General features: G+C 34.5%; 2 protein-coding genes and 1 pseudogene across 5 annotated transcripts; 2 read left to right on the plus strand and 1 right to left on the minus strand.

The window, feature by feature from the left end:
- The first annotated feature begins 1,049 nt into the window (after positions 1-1,049).
- On the plus strand, positions 1,050-14,824 carry LOC133863498 (protein MRG1). 4 transcript variants are annotated; one of them, XM_062299454.1, is made up of 11 exons: positions 1,050-1,273; positions 3,293-3,346; positions 3,594-3,607; positions 4,842-4,987; positions 6,424-6,459; positions 8,398-8,438; positions 9,657-9,758; positions 9,988-10,067; positions 11,740-11,909; positions 13,350-13,434; positions 14,446-14,824. In XM_062299454.1, the coding sequence occupies exons 1-11, from the start codon at positions 1,136-1,138 to the stop codon at positions 14,534-14,536; spliced, it is 957 nt and encodes a 318-aa protein (XP_062155438.1). In that variant the 5' UTR covers positions 1,050-1,135; the 3' UTR covers positions 14,537-14,824. The 4 variants fall into 4 exon arrangements, with proteins under 4 accessions (XP_062155438.1, XP_062155437.1, XP_062155439.1 ...); XM_062299455.1 differs by having other exon boundaries at positions 1,135-1,273; positions 3,594-3,611; positions 4,799-4,987; XM_062299453.1 differs by lacking the exon at positions 3,594-3,607 and having other exon boundaries at positions 4,807-4,987.
- Positions 9,848-9,913, plus strand: LOC133865079 (U6 spliceosomal RNA; annotated as a pseudogene).
- A 293-nt stretch (positions 14,825-15,117) lies between the features above and the next one.
- Positions 15,118-17,079, minus strand: LOC133863497 (probable cinnamyl alcohol dehydrogenase). The gene is made up of 5 exons (XM_062299452.1): positions 16,847-17,079; positions 16,660-16,773; positions 16,239-16,466; positions 15,702-16,141; positions 15,118-15,456 (listed from the first exon to the last, which is right to left on the minus strand). The coding sequence occupies exons 1-5, from the start codon at positions 16,921-16,923 to the stop codon at positions 15,257-15,259; spliced, it is 1,059 nt and encodes a 352-aa protein (XP_062155436.1). The 5' UTR covers positions 16,924-17,079; the 3' UTR covers positions 15,118-15,256.
- Between the last annotated feature and the right edge of the window lie 1,579 nt (positions 17,080-18,658).

The raw sequence follows: 18,658 nt of genomic DNA on the forward strand, positions 1-18,658 counted from the left end.
TGTGCGTGTGCGTGCGCAATGTTTTGCATTGGTGGCACTATTAGCATGTCTTTATCTAAAAGTAAATTCATTTTTATAAAGCACAAAAAATTCTTTGAACTTTTCAATGTTGGGCAAGTGAAAGATACAAATGGAGGGAAAATTGAAAATTTCAAATAAGAGGGAAAACTTTTTTAAATGAAATAATCTAACATAATGTTTTACATGAGGTTTATATTTGGTATCAGAACTCAACGTCACTTCAGTCGTCACATGTACGAGTCACATAGGAGGTGACCTATAAGTTGGATAAAATGCTTTTACATTATGTATGAGTATATTATTAAATCATTAAATAGAAATAAATGAGTGGAGTTGCTAAAAAAAATGATTACTATTGGATCAGTGTCGTAGAGTTAGCCGCCGTAGATGTCGAATTCATAAGTGTGATAGTATATTACAATATTGAATGTCTTACATAGATTAAATGTAATTTTAACCATATGTATATAATCTCTTTAATACCATTACAATTACTTACAAATATATATATATATATATATATATATATCTTTAATACCATCTCCTAGTAAGTCAATTTTTAAAAATGAGTTCTACTTTAAATTTTAATCACTTTCATTTCATTGCAACAATTAGTTATCCAATTTCCTTAACCTCGTGTTTTGGTGTATTAAGAAAAAGTATATTTTATTTTTAAGCCTAATAACAAAAAGGTTTTTTTATTTTTATTAAGTAACAAATACCGTTATTTGTTAAAAATACAAAAAGAGAGAGACAAGGAAAGAGAAGAATATAAGGTCATTATTTAGTAATATTTTATTATTTTTATTTCAAGAAGTAGCTGCCTATTTTTATAGAGAGCTTATTTAAAATTCAGTTGTTTGAATAAAATTTGAGCTGTTTCGATGCATAACTACCCAAATTGTCTGAATAACTTGGTGGACCGGTGGGCGGTAGTTGCATATGGTGCAATTAATCTTAAATTGAGGGCCTTAATTGAAAAATCAACTTCTTTTCGCCCGGGGAAAATTGAAAAGGCCCACCGCGAGTGAGACTTTCTGCATCAGATATTCAGAGGTTGTATTCAGCTCTCCCTCTCTCTCTCTCTCTCTCTCTCTCTCTCATTTTCGGGAAAATGGGGAACTCATCGAAGGACGACTCAGCCACCGACGGTGACACCTCCAGCGGGGACACTCCTCCTTCCAATTCCGGCGTCTACTCTGAGGGCGAGAAAGTCCTCGCCTACCACGGCCCTCGCATCTACGAAGCCAAGGCACACACTCCCTTTCTCTCTTTATCCTAGCTCTATTCTGCTTAGCTTTTCTAGTTTATTCTTTTACTTCTCTGTATTATCTGGAATTTTCGCTAAAGAATAAGATAACAATGTTAATTGCTTGTTGCTTAAACGATTGAGGCGTCGTGAAGCGTAATCTTAGGTTAGGTTTGGTATCTGAGAATTTCAGATAAGTGAGTAACAAATCGAAGGCCGCTAGGACTGGTTGATGGGGAAATTAGGGTTATTGGATTTGTAATTGTGTTTTTATTTGGTACTGTGGGATTTACAACCTTTATTTCTATCAAATTACAAAAAAACTAAGACGAGGCATTGGTTCGCTTGAGCATTAATGTTTGGCTTCTTAGTACTCAGTGCTCTAATTATTTATCAAAAAAAGAAAAAAGAAAAAAGTACTCAGTGCTCTGGCCAGTTGGTTTTGATCATAACATGGAGATTGTGGTGTGGGAGGAGGATGAAGATGATTATTGGGATGGTTTGCCATTAGATTGGGCGATGGATGGAGATTTTGGGGAGGAGGCATTGGCTATTCGGGATGCCATGGAAGAGGAGTTATAATTTTTTGCGCGTCAGAAGTCTAAAGGGAAAAGGGAGCTTCTAAATTTATATAGTTCCATTAACTATAGTGATGCGAACTATCCCTCTAGGCGTAGGAAAGGCAAGGCACACATGTTATAAGTTTGTTGTGCCTTGAAAGGTAGTGGGTAGTTTTGTTCTTTGTTGGGTTCTTTTGTAGCTTGTTTTGGTTCTTTTGTGTTCTAGGGCCTTGGTGTTGCGGGTTTTTTTTGGGTTAGCTTTGGTTGTTCCTGTGTATACTTCCTGTGTGCTTAGGGGCGCCTTACGCTTTCTTTAATAAAGTTCTCATTACTTATCAAAAAAAAAAACCTCATTAGTTGTTTTGTTTTTATTTTGTTGGCCTGATAAATCTTGACTTGGAAGAGCTACTCTGTATGTAAAGACACTCATAGAATCAATTCACTGCTACCCTTTTAGTAAAAATGAAAGAAAGAAAGAAAGGCAAAAGTGGTTCCAGCATGGTTGGTATGGTTGTAATTTAAATTTATTGTTCGGTTAGGATGTTACTAGCTTTCTGGTTTAGGGCATTGACATCCAGCTCAGCATTCTTTATCTTAGCTAAAGAGTTGCCTTTTTCTATTTTAGCTATCCACTTTTCCAAAACACATACATCTTATTCTTTATTTTATCTATCCACGTACACTACTCAATTTAAATATTATTTCCTTCCAACAGGCTTATTTTTTAAAAAAATTGTCTTTTTTTAATGATCATATTTCCAAAAATTCGTATTTTCCCTGTCATATATTTTTATATATTCGTCTTTTACTGGATTCATATTTTGAAAACTATTTTTTGGTTACCAAGTTCTGCTCGCACTTGAATTTCCTTCCGAGCTAGTTGGTTATTGTTTCATCCGATCCTTTAATTTTTTGCATTACAGATCATTAAAACTAAAAGAGAGACGAGAGGAGAGGAGGAAAGAGAAATAAAAAAAATTGAAGGAGAGAGAAACTTTGAATTTTTATTGTTTTTTGTTTTCATTGTTGAGGGTTACAGTGCTAAACAAATTTGTTGAGTGCTGTAGCAGTGAGCTTTTTTGTTTTTGGGTAAAATGGCTAGCCGGATGCAGGTAGTCTTTTGCACATTTTTGCTACAGGACTAGCCAAAATAGCTTTTGGCTAGCCCAATGTGAATGCTTTAAAGGGATGGGTGCCCCTTAATTTGACATGTAAGAAACATGTATTGTTCTCTAAAACTCATGTGTTGAGGTTGTTGAAAGATGTTGTTTTGTTTCATATGGATGCGTTATGATATAATTAACTTATATTATCTGAATTTTGATGTTCAGATGGCTATTCTGAGAGTTCATATTCTTTTGAAAATATGGTCAACCAATTTTATTTATTTATTTATTAGTTGTCATTATTCTTTTAATTTTTTTATTATAGCTGAGTTTTTATTTATTTTTAAATAATTTAGGTCCAAAAAGCTGAACTTAGGAAGAAGGAATGGAGATACTTTGTTCACTACCTTGTAAGTTTGATATTTTCTTCTCTGTCTTCTTCTTCTTCTTCTTCTTATTTTTTTTCTCACATCCTAGTGCCTAGTACTATTTTTGTAACATAGTCTTTTGAGAACACCATTATAGATTTTGACACAATTAATTTTAAGGTGTACAAATATGACTGCTCGAGCTACTGAGTGTCTGGTGTAAACAAAGTAGGAGACAAAATATTGCGTAATTATGGTAATAAGTGACATACCTATTGCTATTTTGCAGGGTTGGAACAAAAAGTGAGTATGTCTTCAGTCCTATTCACTTTATTACATTATTTCACTGCAGATTTTCTAAAGTAATGAGGTACAGAAATTTCGAATTTAAAGCATTGTTAGTATTTTGGCGATGCAACTATTTTGAGCAATGAAAAATCCGTATGTCTCTTCCCCCCCAATTGCTCATACTCTCTCTCTCTCTCTCTCTCTCTCTCTCTCTCTTTCTCTCTCTCTCTCTCAAATATCCATGTTAGTGTTACCACAATTTGCTGGTATCACTATAGAAGTCATGCCATTTCGAGTCAGTTTATTTTGTATCATCTTCCATTTCGTGAAAGGATAACTGTTCTTACATTAACTACTGTGTCATATTTTGAAACCTATATGATATATAGTATATAAACTTAAAATTCTATCCACATCATACCTCATTTTAGGCTTTGCAGTGTACTCAGCCTTGCACTGATTCAACGTAACAGAGTGAATCATGTTGTAATTTCAAATTAACTTTAATATTGACTCAAACTATATGTTAATTACACTTCGTCATATTCTTGTTATCAGTTTCGCTTAATACGTTGGTCCTGACATTCTTTATAATGTATACACATGCAAGTATTTAATCTCCATTTACACTTCTGTGTCTTGGGAGTTGCTACTCGTGTTCTTTATTTAAATGACATTGAACTTTGTAAGTTAGCCAAAGCCATCCAAGCATAAAGGGTGCCATTCAAGAAGGTATTCTAGCCTTCTAGGTTTTAATATTTTTCTTCACCTTGATGAGAAAGAGGAAAAAGTTTGGTTTCTTAAACGTTTCACTCTTGAAATTTAAGGTGTTTCTGAATCATATAATTTATACTTATGGATGAATATTCAATATATACACTTATAGGAACAGTATATGAATGTCGCAGAAAGGATGTATTACATTATTTTTCTTATTGTTCATATTTTTGAACCTAATTATATTCATAGACACATGAATCTGTGGTTTGTGGTTTACTAGAACACTGCACTTAAGATTTTAATGGCTACCTACATTGATCTTTAGCATATATACCATATGCAAAAAGGCCCAAGTTTCTTATCATTTATTTATTGAATAATCTCATGTAATAATTTATTCTATTATCTGTGAAAGGAACTTCATAAATTTTATTATTTTTGTTGAAAGGCCTACTTCCATTAATAATTATGCCCCTCTTTAAAAAGGGAAACAGAAATCATTACTATGGCTTCGACATCTTTCCAACAGTTGGGACGAATGGGTGGGTGCGGACCGTCTGATGAAACATACTGAAGAGAATATTACGAAGCAGCAGGCCCTTGACAAAAAACAGGGTGTAGACAAGAATTTGAGGTCAGGTCGTTCGGCTCAGACAAAGCCAAAAAGTTCTGCAGGTTAGCTTTATTCTTTTTCCAATTGCTTTTAGCAGTTTCCTAGAGTTTTTTATTTGCTTTATGCATCTCCGTGTGACCGTGTATTTGCGTATGCATTATTCTCAGTTAATAACAATATTTAATAATCTCTTAAGTAAATAGTAGGAATCTTTTTTTAAAGTATTTTCGGGGCAGGGAATCAGGTGACAAACTCGAGTTAAGTGTGGTTTTAAGGAGAGTACCAATAAAGGTTCTCTCTCTCTCTGGTTACATATATCTTTGGGAGTGGCTCACCTCCCCATTCAAAACACTCCCATTCCCTCCCATTTTTATTCGGATGTAGGATGTGTCAAAAAAGAATCTAAAGATCAATATAATGCCATGTTATCAACACTCTTTTAACTCCTAAAACACCATCCCCATTAATTTAATTATAAAGTGAATCATCCTTAATAGTATTCTTGATTAAATAAGCAAAAAGAAAATTATACTATTTCAACTTCAATTAAAAAAGGAAAAGAAAACTTATACTATTTTAGAATCTGATAAGAATGAAGAACTGCCATTTTTTTTTTGGCATTACTTTATTGACACGTGTCTTATGTAATAATGGATTTATTATCATTAAATTGGAAGAATATTAATTTGAGTATGTACAGTGGGTACTATTTTACCTGAGGAATTCCATTGACTACTATTTGTACCATTCATTCTAGCTACAAATTTTTTTTTAACCAACTTAACTTTTCTCTAGATAGTTGGTTCAAAACATGCAACATTAATTTGAGCGTGTATATTAACTTAACAACACAAGGACGAAAATGAAAGACAATACATAAAAATATTATGCTGCTAAAATTACATACTTGCATTATATTCTTTGTTTTCCTAATTATATTATTTCTGAAATTTTTATTCTGCTTCTGATAAAACTAATTGACATTATCTTGCTTGATGTTACACAGACACACATAATTAAGCACACACAATATGAAGGATTTGTAGATAAAAATACATATGGTATCTTGTAAATTAATCTAGTCCTACAAACCTATCTTTTTCCTTTTTTAATTAAGATTACTATTTAAGGACTTTTGACTTTATAATTAAGTTAACAGTAACGGGTTTTAGGGGTTAAAATAGTGTTGATGATGTGGCATTATATTTATCTTTAAATTCTTTTTTTAACACATCTTACATCCGAATAAAAATGGGAGGGAATGTGAGAGTTCTAAATGGGAGGTGAATCGCTCCCCATATCTTTCTTTTCTAAAATAGGAATTATGTTCCTGAACAACTGCTCATACGTCCTTCCCCTGACTACAATAAGTTTCTAGTGAATGTGAACTTACTCTACAAACTCTTTCTGTCTAGTTCTCACTTGCTATTACAGTAATACCTTAATTTATTATTGTTATAGCTAATATTATTGTCTATTATGCTTTTAAACTTTGTAGATACAAAAGTCGATAAAGAAGACCTCAAGAACAATGGTATGCATTATTTTTACGTCTCATTTGGTTGTTTTTCATTCTCTAGTTGAGTAACTATTCTGCAACATTGATACCATCTGTATTGCTGCTACTGTTGCTGTTGTATGTTAGTTTGAGTTGATAATTAATATTAGGATTGTTGTACTCCAAAAGTGGTATCATATTATTTTACATTGATTTTTTTGTTTATTTTGTCTTTTGTTTTTGTTTTTTGTTTTGTTTTGTCTCTTTGAGGTTGTAAAACTAAAAAGGGAAAATTGCACTATTGGTCTTTGTGGTTTGCCTAAATTACAAATCACTTTATCGTATCAAAATTAATTTAGAGATTCTTGTGGTTGCCGTAATTTACAAATGCTCCATGGAGTCAAATTCTATTAAAAATTTTGACAGATTCCGTTAGGCGCCACGTCAGCACTAATAAAATGGGGATACGTGTCACTCTTAATAAAAAAAAAAAATTAAAAATATAAATAAATAAAGTTTAAAAAATTATTGTTACTTTTTTTTTTTTTAATAAAAAAAAAGGAAAAGAAAAAGGAAAGGGGTGGGGCAGTCATCCCTTTGGGGTCGGGGGTGGCCGCACGCCAGCCCTAGGTTCCTTTGGGGTGGCCTGCAGGCCATACTGAGCCCCTGGGGTGGCTCGCGGCCACCGCCCGTCCCTTGGCCACCCCCGGCCACCTCTGGGGGTGGGGTGGCGCGCTGCACCCCTATCCTTTTACCAATTTTTTTAAAGTTTTATTTATTTAAATTTTTTTTTATTAAGAGTGATACATGTCGCCATATTATTGGTGCTGATGTGGCACCTAATGAAATTTGTCAAAATTTTTAACAGAATTTGACTCCAGGGGGTATTTGTAAATTAGGCCAACCACATGAATTTATGAACTAATTTTGATACGACATGGAGTGATTTGTAATTTAGGTCAACCACAGAGACCAATGTTGCAATTTTTTCAACTAAAAATGTCTATGTTTGTGTAATCATTTTCAACAAGGGCAAGTATATTGAAAAAATTAGGATTATCTGACCAATTTAGTTCAATCCCCTCGTACAATTTATTAAAAAGGGTAAAAGATGATATCATTTGTATTCCACATGATACTTTTAACAATATCCTTCAAGATAGAGCATGGTTATAATGTTATGTATACCAAGCCTTCTCAAGTAGTTTCTTGGATGTTAAAAATCATGAGAATATGTTCTCTCATGGAACTCCAAATTATCAGTGATTAATTGGTATTTGCTTATTCCTAATGGACAGACTGTGCTAAAAATCGAACAATTCAATAAAGGGCTTCATCCATGAGGTCAACAAGTGATGAATATTGGAAATAGTGCCAGTATTAGAAAACCTGAAAATGATACCATACCATCACCTTTAATATTTTCCCTATCCTTTATTCCCTCATTCACAGTCATACCCTCTCTTTCTTCTTTTCTTCTTTTCCTTTTCTTTTTCCTCTCTCTCTCTCTCTCTCTCTCTCTCTCTCTACACACACTTACACTATTTTTGTTCGGGCGGATTGAAGGAAGAATGGGAATGTAGAAGAGGGAAGAGTGAAGGGTTTGACAAGGTCCCCTTGTTTGGTAGGTGGGAAAAGTTGGAGGGAGGGGGAGGCCAAACTCCTCTGGACCTGCCAAAATCTTTCTGTAAAGAAGTTGGTTGATGGATAAGGGATTGATGGGATCCTAATACAAATGTGTGAAATTCTAATTTTATCCTCACTTTTAAACCTTTTTAATCAGGGACATAATGGTAAAATATATCGATATTTTTTCCTTCCTCTCTCTTTTCTTTCCTTCCTACTAACAACATGAGGGAGAAGTTGACTTCCTGCACTTCTTCCCTCCTACTCTCCATCCCTCGTACCAATGTGCTAGGGATTAATAGAAAACTTGGTTTAATTAATAATTTAATATGTTGAAATTTTTTGCAGTGTCAAAAGGGAAGAAGCGAAAGAGTGAATCAGGCGTTGAGGTCTGGTTTGTATTCTGGTTAAATATAGTGTTTAAAGATTCTTATTTTTCATATTTTCCTCCCTTGTGGTAGACATAAAAGACATAAAAGACATAAGCTTCATTTTTTAAGGCTGTAATGATGCATATGAAATTGTTCAATAAGCTTTACTGGCACAGATTTTGAAAAAAAAAAAAAAAGAAAGAACAAGAAACACGGAGGATCTAATTTTCCTTGCTGGAGATTAATTTTTCTTTTGTAAATAACCTTTTATGGTAGAGGTATATAAAAACTTGGTTGGTAGGAAGATTTCTTGTCCGTGTGATGTAGGAGAATGAAGAGAATAAATTTTCTTCAAGAAACTATAGTGGCCGAAATATGTAGGGAGTTTTGTGTTCTTGAGCGCTTGAGAAATTGTGAGAAAAAGTAAGGAATGAGGGGGCTGTGGAGGCACACGGCTATAAGTGGTCTTTTATAAGTCTAGGGTTCTTTCGTTGTCTCCAAAGGACTAGGTTTAAGTGACCAAAAAGATTAAAAATCTAATTTTTAGAATTTTTGGAAAACCCTGGATAGAAATACCCCCTAGGGCGTGGCTAGGGCTTACTTTGCTTAAAAAGAGCATTTAAAGTATTTACGGATTTATCTATCAATAGTACCATGCTACAAATTAATTTGGAGGCTATTAAAGTGCTTGAAATAGGATTTTCATGCAACAAGCACATATGCAATTTAAACCGAATTCATGAAGTTTTAAGAAAAACTCCTCATACTAACAAAACTAGTAAAATTAATTATCATGGTCAATGATATTTGATCCATTGAGCTAAAAAATATTTTTCAACCTTGTTTTATGAAAATAATCATGCTAAATGTTTCCTAATGGAATAAAAAATGTATATCATAATTTTTTTTAAGAAAACTATGCAATATACAGCCAAATATGCACTTGAAAATGTTTGATTTTTTTTTTTAATGCTAACATTATTAATGATATAAGTTACATCATTAGTCATATTAATCACATGTGATCCATTTAATTAGGTTAGTCTAAATAAGGTAGGGATGTTACATTAATAGTAGATTTTAGTTGGCTTTGCTTGAGTTGAAGCAGCTCATAGTCATATAAACACACAAAAAGATCCTTCATTGGGACATCGTTAAATATTACTCGCTCTTTTTTTGGTTTTTCACGAATTTACTTTTTGATAACTGATCGAACTTTGATTTAATGATTTTTAGAAGGATAATGTATCTCTGGAAAAGCTTGTGAAGATACAAATTCCATCTACTCTAAGGAAGCAACTGGTTGATGACTGGGAGTTTGTTAATCAGCAGGACAAGGTAAGCTTGAAATGTGTTTCAACACAATAAAAAAACCTCCATAAAAAAGTGTTGTAATACTTTTCTCCTATTTTTACTTTATGGATGCTTGAAGATTAGCATATGGCCCCTGCGCAAGGATGACACGCTTAAACCAAGAATTGGTCCAGATTTTTTATTCATCAAAAAGCTTATAAAAAAAAGTAATCCAGTAACATATTGATGCATTCAAGAATCCTTTTTTGTGCAGCTTGTTAAACTTCCACGATCACCAACTGTTGATGATATTTTGACAAAGTACCTTGAGTACAGGTCAAAGAAGGATGGCATGTAAGATTTACTTAATTCTTGTTATCATTGCTTGAAAGCAATCATAATTAAGTTCATCTCCTAGCTTCCATTCCTTTTGTTTTGTGTCTCTGATTGTGATTTCAATTGTTGTTTCTGTAATTTGTTTTCCAATTGCACAGTATCTCCCAATGTTGTTATATGGGCATCAAAATATTTATTTGGTTGCTTGCTGGAATAGCAATTACTATATTAAGCTCCAAAATGGGGGCTTATTGACGAGATAGTCATCTCGTAGCATCCCCAAATATTTCAACTTTGTTTGTACTTGGATTTAATTAAGTGAATTCTTTTCTCACCCTTGGCAATGAAAATCCAGAACTTGGCTTATGGGAAACTAAAAAACATAAGTCGAACTTGTGATATTTTTTGATGTTTGGGCATAACGAAAAGAGACATTCTAGCACTTCAAAGTTAAGAGTTTCAACTTTACTTGTGCTGGGCTTTTCAAACTGGGTTAGCTATTCATCCCAACATAACCCATCCTACAGAACCAATGTAGTCAGACCCTCGTTTAAAGCAAGCATGAAAAATCACGTTGGTATTATATTTGGTTTAGGTTGGGCTCTTCAAAGAGTTGCTCACCCAAGCTTTGGCCACCATGGCCAATATGCCCAAGCTATAATGCTATTATCATCTTCTGAGAGACACCCAATTTGAGGACCTGTCATTGTGCAGCCGCATTGCTCTCTTATGTATAAAAGAAAAACTGAGACCCTCTCTCATTAGCATCCGATAGGAGACTGTAGTTGCAAATGTCTTTTATGCGTGCTTTGTAATAGGCCTGTATTCTCTTTTACAATTTTCCTACACATTATAATGATTTTTCAAAGAATTCTATTTTCATTTTTGTGATCGATGATGGGCACTTTGCACGGGTCCGGGATTTACCAAACAGGGGTAGGTACACAAATTGGCCCTTCCTTAGAAGGGGTTCCTCATCATAAAAAAGAAAAAGAAAAAAATCTGTTATCAATGATGGAGAAAAATGCCTAATAACCTCAAGTAAAAATGTACCGTATACTTTTTTTTTTTTTTTTTTTATGATAACTTCCTAACTAATTTGTTCGGAGAAACTCAAAAGGTGAATATTCTATGCGCATGACCTGTAAATGAAACCCATTGAAAGGATTTATATAGATGTTTTAGGGTACATAACTGTTGAATGTAGTTGCTGAATAAGCTAAAATTAGGACAAGTAAAATCACTGTTTATTTTGAATATAAATGCATGCTGAAGGGAGAGGAGCAGGAAAAAGTGAATTGAAATTCAAGTTTTTAAGTATCACTGAAAACAAGTTCATTCAAGAAAAACCGACTGAGATTATAACGAAGATTTCTATGATTGACTAAAATAGGGATGATGTGTTCTATTCCTTAAAGAGGGAGGATAGATTTTTCTCTTACATTCATTTGTAAGTGTTACCCATACATACATGCATACATACATACATACATGTTATGAAATTCATCAATAAGTTTCCACATATATGTAGTTATGATGATGCTATAAGTTAATCCTGTATACATAGGCTCTATGAAACTCATTCTGCTCTCAAGTCCCTATCTCTATGGATTATTATAAGATGTTGGTCTGGAACCTCCACCTATACTGATCTTAGTAACAGGGACATTTTTTGTTTTGTCAAATGCAGGATGACTGATTCAATAGGAGAGATCTTGAAAGGAGTGAGATGTTACTTTGACAAAGCATTGCCAATGATGCTCTTATACAAGAAGGAGCGCAAACAATATCATGAAGTGGTCATAGATAATGTCTCTCCGTCAACCATATACGGTGCTGAACATCTATTACGGCTCTTTGGTATGTTTGTCAATATTAAGTGCCAAGGCTTTTTAGCGAGCATAGGGATATTAGCACAATTTATTAAACCAGTGTGTCAGAATGTCTTTGTATATTTTGGTTGATGAAAATTGGTGCAGCAAGCTTAGTTATTATTTTGGGAGAACTTTACTTATAACCCCTAATCTTTCATCACTTTTCCAGTTAGGGTATCCATATTTAAAAAGTGTCAATTTAGGGTATCTATCTTTCAATTTTTTTTCAATTTCAACCATCCGTTAGAATTTTTTGTTAAATTTTTATCAAAATACCTTTTTTTTTTTCTAAAAGAAATAAAAAATTTCAAAGATTCAGGCATGGGTATTTTTGCAATTTCCGTTAAATTCTGATCAACACTTAAATTCTTGCAATTTTTTTCCTAAAAAAGGGGGGGTATTTTAGGAATTTTGACAAATTTAACGGAAACTTCTAACAGAGGGTTGAAACTGAAAAAAATTAAAAGATCGATACCCTAAATTAACACTTTTTAAAGATGGATACTTTAATTGCAAAAGTGATGAAAGATCACAAGTTATAAGTGGAGTTTTCTCTATTATTTTTTTTCATTGGGCTTGCACTTTTTGTTATCTCTTGAATCATTTTTTTTTTTTTTTTTTTTTAAAAAAAAAAAAACTATCATTTTTGCATCTGATGGTTCTTGGATCAAATGGAATCTCCTCCATGTAAATAAGGACGGGAGGTGAAGTCATAGGTTTAGTGCTGAGTGTGTTGCCTCTAAAAGGGTGTTTTATTCATGTCCACCTGAAAACAAGCATTTGTATTCAATTTTTTAACGATCCATTTTGTACATCTATCAGTTTTATGTGAATCCAACAAAGAACCCTACAAAGATGGTACTTATTCTCTTGAGAATAAAAAAAACCTTTAGATGCTTTTTTTTATTAAGAACAATCCCAGCCCCCCATCATTTATCATTAAGCCAAATTCCAAGGGGAAATGCTTATTTTAATGAAAATTTGCATTTTTTTAACCTAGGGAGCTTTTTCCCTGGATGTTTAACCACATCCTTCTTGGTTGTATGACCAAATTTACCAGATTATCTTTGGGATCCAATTCCCAATTAGTAGGTAACTTGAACCCGTTTAATCTATTGATTTTCACAATCATAATTGAGTTAGTCTTTCTTTTTTACCGTTGGTGTTTACCGCACCCTGCTAAAATCCCTGAACATTGTCCCATGTGAAAATTTTCCGATTTAGGCTGCAAGCAAGGTGTTTAAATTTGGAATCTTAATTTTCTTATTTTTTGTTGCAGTTATGACTCAAAGCATCTCGGTATATTCTGCCCATTTCATGATGATATACCTGAGTTGATTTGACCTAGTCTCATTTGCAAGTAACCTTTATGTGTTTCTGCGTTTTAGACTTTTGCTAATAGCAATAAATTTTCTGGTGTTTGCAGTTAAGCTGCCTGAGCTTTTGGCATATGTAAACATTGAAGAGGAAACGTTGACCCGCTTGCAGCAGAAATTACTTGATTTTCTCAAGTATCAACTCAATCCTTATAAATTATATTCAACATTTAGAGAGCTGCTAATGTTCTAAATTCTGTTGTAAATTCAGTACAGCAAAAGGATAAGGATCCTCTCCATTCATTTTGTTTTTTTAAAAAAGGATCGTCTCCATTTCACTTAAATGGAGAGGAGCCATTTCATGGTCTTGATTTTATTTTGTTGCATCAAACAGTGTACATGATGCCACGTCATTTAAAATGACATGACAACATACTCACCTGATTTGTGAAATCTATCAATTTTAGTTGAAATGGAGAGGATCCTGTTCCACGGCAAAATTGGACTAGTGCAATCTCCTCCAATTCCTCACAATTTGTTTGAGCAAGGTCTAGCTCATGAATGCATTATTAACTTAGAGTGGTCATTCCGTTGAAGAATCAAATAATTTGACCAAAGTCTGATATCGTGCATTAAAGAAGAAAGTGTTTTAAATGACACTTACATTTCAATATATGCTTTCACTTTCTATATTCCAAAGATCATCAAACCTATGAAGACACTTTGCTCTCTCCCTCTCTCTTTGATAGAAGGCATTCTCCCTTGAAGCTGGTATGAACACATCATAAATCATTTCAATTATGATTCATGGGCATGACCATGTTTGAGGTCCAAGAATCATGACATAGACATCTATAAACACACAATTGTGTTTTACGTGCCAAATGTGTAAGGCCCATTAATTACCTGCAACACATACGTTGATTCTGCTATTCAGTCATTACTTAATTAGAGGTTGGTGCTGCTGATGGGTTTGCTTTTAGTGTATGAAATATAATATTTAGGGGCATTTTTATCACAACTTGAGCATAGAATTGTTTCATTGTAATAGTCAATGGATTTTTATTCTGGGTGAAGTTTCTAAATTCTTCTTTACGTATCGGTATGTGATTTTGCTTGCATTTTTACAACAGGGGTTGTGAATTTGGAATGTTTGAGATCCTTATCAGGTCCAAATGCTCACTACTATTGCTAAACGTCATGCAGGTTTCTGCAGAAAAATCAAAGTACTTTCTTCCTTTCTGCTTATGATGGCCCCAAAGTTTCTGAGGGAAAAGGCAAGGGAAAAGATGACTGAGGATGGAACATCTAATTGTTGTCTTTCTTCTTAACAATCCAGGTTGGAACATCTAATTGTTGTTGTAACAGTAGCATTGGTAATTCATTCTTTTCAAGTGACATTCTTCTTTATTTTAGTTGACATTCTTCCGGGACTTTGTTGTGTCATGAAGTGATACCTGTTGGAATAGCCCAATGTTTCTTATAACTGATGTGATTGTTATGGTGTGATCTGCACTTATAGAAACCAAAAACTCTCCTCGAAGTGGTGGTGGTTTGAGATTTAAATAGTAATACTGTTTTGGAAGGCAATGTGTCGTGAATCTTGAATACACCCGATTTCTTTGTACACAGGTTTCATGACATTGTATGCATTCATTTATACGCTGCATTTCTAATGTTTTGCCTGTACATGGCCCTTGAAAAGAGAGGGGGTTACGGGAAGCCAAATAGGTTAGGAATTCTGTTCACCATTTGAATAAGTTGAAATTTCTTTAGATAAATTATGGGCCTCGTTATTTTGGAGTTCTATCACGTAAACTTCCCTATACTATGCAAATAACCAATAATATTCCAGTCTAGCTAAGGAAAGAGTTACAATCATGAAAGAGTCATAATCTTGAATAGATTTTTATTTGTTTTAGAGATCTTTCTTAGGACTGTTTTATTGTAAGAGAAAGACACGAAAGATGTTATTGTAGAAATGAAATTGTCGTTGTAGACAAGCATACGGGCTTCATCATTCCAGATTGCTGCCAGCCATGTCCAGCACAAACCTATATCTCACATCGTTCCTCTCCATTCTTTCGAATGCCTGGTTCACGTAATCCATCTTCACCACCTCTACCATTGATGTCAAACCCTTCAGCGCCCAGAACTCTAATATCTCCTGTGTCTCTTCCATGCTTCCAATGAAACTCCCAGATATCGTCTTCTTTCCTATATAACAAGTCACCGTTATTATAAGAAACAATAAGCACCTCAAATTGTGAAGAATGATGGCCCGGAACAAAGAAAGGCACAAGCTGGAAATTACCGAGAACTAACGTAAATCACAAAGTATGATCGCCAAATAAGCTAATCCAAAGGGCTTAGCAATGACATGAGAATTCTAGGTTGGTGGGGTTGAGAAATTGTTTTTGTTTGTGAAAATATAATTGTGACTTGTGAGGGACCAGGCATACCTAGAATCAGGTCGACGGAATCAAACTGCAGTGGTTTAGGAGCAACCCCAACTAATATAAGCTTCCCATCAACCTTGAGAAGTGGAAGGTAGGACTGTAAAGGGTGCACAGCCGGCACAGTGTCAAGGATATAGTCCATGCTGTTTGTGGCTCGTTCCATCTCAGCAGTGTTGGAGCTTACCAGAAAAGCATCTGCGCCTAAGTGCTCTAAAGCCTCCACCCTCTTCTTATCAGAAGAACTGATGACGGTGACATGATGCCCCATTGCCTTGGCTATCAGAACACCCAGATGACCAACTCCCCCTAAACCCAAAATCCCGGCCTTGAGAGCTTTATTAGACCCCTTGAACTGTTTCAAGGGACTATAAGCTGTCACCCCAGCACACAGCAGTGGTGCCACCTGCGCCGGTGCAAGCTTTTCTGGTATCCGGACCACAAACCTGCATTCACTCTATTATTAACTGGGAAACTTAAACTTCTATGTACTAAAGGAGAAGATTTAAAAAGAATAATAGTATGATGCTTGTTTTCCCCTACCTCTGATGAACAACCATGGCAGATGAGAAGCCTCCCTGAGTGGGTCGTCCATCTTTGTATGTGCCATTGTAAGTGAGGATTCTGTGGTTGCAGTACTGCTCTTCGTTGGATTTGCATGAGAAGCACTCCCCACAAGAGCCAACTATACAACCAACTCCCACAATGTCTTTAACTCTAAATTTCTTTACATCTGAACCCAACTCCACAACTTCTCCCACCACTTCATGCCTTCAAATCAAACACAAGGGAATGAGAAAGTGAGAAACGGAACTCTGGGAGATATCATGATGAACCTCGAAATATACATCGTGGTCTATTTGATTCAATGTTTTTTTTTTTTCCCAATACATGAGGTTCTCTGCGTTTGGTGTTTAAAGGTATAAATTAACTTCGTATATATTGTATACAGAAAGGTGCGTACCCTGGGACCAAAGGATAGTTAGTGGAGTGAATCTCATTCCTCATCTGATGAAGATCTGTGTGATCCATCCCACAGTACAAAACCTTGAATACTACATCTTCTGGACCTGCTTCCCTGTTAACATGAACATCAAAATGAATTTCTGAATAGACTGCACACACACACACACACACACACACACAGAGACCTGAGAGTGAATGAGTAAGGAGAGAGATGTCCAGATGAGTCTCTAGCAGCCCAACCAATAACCCTTGTTCCCTCCATTTCTTCTGCTTCAAAAACCAATTAAAAACACTTCACAAAATAATTGAGAGAGAGATGGAGAAGATAACACTCAGAACATGAAGCTGCAGAATGATTGATCATTTGGGATTTTATAGCCATGGAAATCCCCATGATCTTTGACTCTCGGCCTTGCTTGTGTAAGATGGTCAAATACTAGAATTCTAAATTCTAAAAGCATAAATATCATAAGGAGGTGCAATGCATTCAACCCAGAAAAGTCACGTAACTAAGAACTGAAGACTGTAGTGGTGGCCGTGAGGATCACTTAAAAAATTAGTTGTTTTCAGATATTACCATAATATATATAGTTTGTGTCTTTTGACCAATTGGGTTCTAAATCTGGGTCGGGGACTTTCCATTTTTAGCAAATTCTAGTTATCTGATTGGCTAAGACAAGATGTAAATCGTAATTGAGGACCACATGAAAGGAACCAATGTTTTGATTATCAGTTTTCCGTGGGACCTTAAAGTTGTTGGGGGTGGCTTGGTGTGGGACACAAAGGTGGAGAGCTCATCCTCATCACATACGTCATGGGTTTTCCTTAAGACGGTTATACCCTTTAATCTCGTGGCTTTCTTGGCGGGCACTGTGCCAATGCTTCAATATCTGGAAGGGTGGTATGCGTGACTTATTCTGTGAAGCCATACTTGACCGATAGCAGCAGTCTTCCAATTATGGTTTGATTCTCAAATTGACTCACAATAATGGATGGAAGGTTCACTTGAAAAATACTAAAAAACTATTTATGGAAGTTTCCTTGCGAAAAAGGAAAATGGTTAAGATACTTATATAGCTTTTACTATAATTTCTTTATAAATTCATATATAAGTTCATATTAATCGGCTTGCTAATTATTGACTACCACGTTAGTTCGTAAAAAAAGAACTTGTAGTAGAAGCTGTAGCATCCTTAGTACTACTACACGGACAAAGATTAAAGAAGGGGGATATAAGATAATAGAGGCATTGGGACAAAGTTTTCCTCAAAAGTGCATGTGACAATCACATGCTTTAATAAAAATGCTTGTTATAATAACATTTATTTTGGATGAGTAATACGAGAAACTACATTTTTATTTTACAATCATTCCACAATGCTGACGTGTCATTATTAACAAAAAAAAAAATAGTTAGTTGAGACTGTCACATCAGCACTAGGAGATGAAAATGTCATTTCTAACATTACTCGTTTTGGATGCATGTTAGTTTAATAGATTGGATTGGAAGAAAACTTTGTTCGAGACCTTGTTGTAACTCTCTTTTGTATAGCACGTGTTGCATCAAAATAATTGACAAACTAAGCGTAGGCTATTACAAGTAATAAATTCTTAGTGAGATTGAGGTCGATCCACATAGAATGGTAAACACTTAATTAAAATTTATATTATCATGCATTAAAATAAAATGAGTTGATTTTTTTCACTAAGAAGTGGAGTAATGAAATGAAACGTAAAGCAAGATTACATTAACTAAAACATGATTAAGAAGAAAAATTAATGGGAAAGCACTAGGGGATTCACCTAACATTTTATTACATGCACTTGAGATATCTTTAACTCGATTGGCCTAGACAATCAACTTTTTTAATAAGAAAATACAACAATTGAACACTAATCAAGTGTAAAGCATATTGAGCATGGGTTCAGTTGAAAATTTGATTTATTTCAATGACATGTTACAAGAGAGATTATGCATTCAATATATTCTCGAATTA

This window comes from Alnus glutinosa, chromosome 3 (assembly GCF_958979055.1).
Source record: "Alnus glutinosa chromosome 3, dhAlnGlut1.1, whole genome shotgun sequence".
In the NCBI taxonomy this organism is placed as follows: domain Eukaryota; kingdom Viridiplantae; phylum Streptophyta; class Magnoliopsida; order Fagales; family Betulaceae; genus Alnus; species Alnus glutinosa.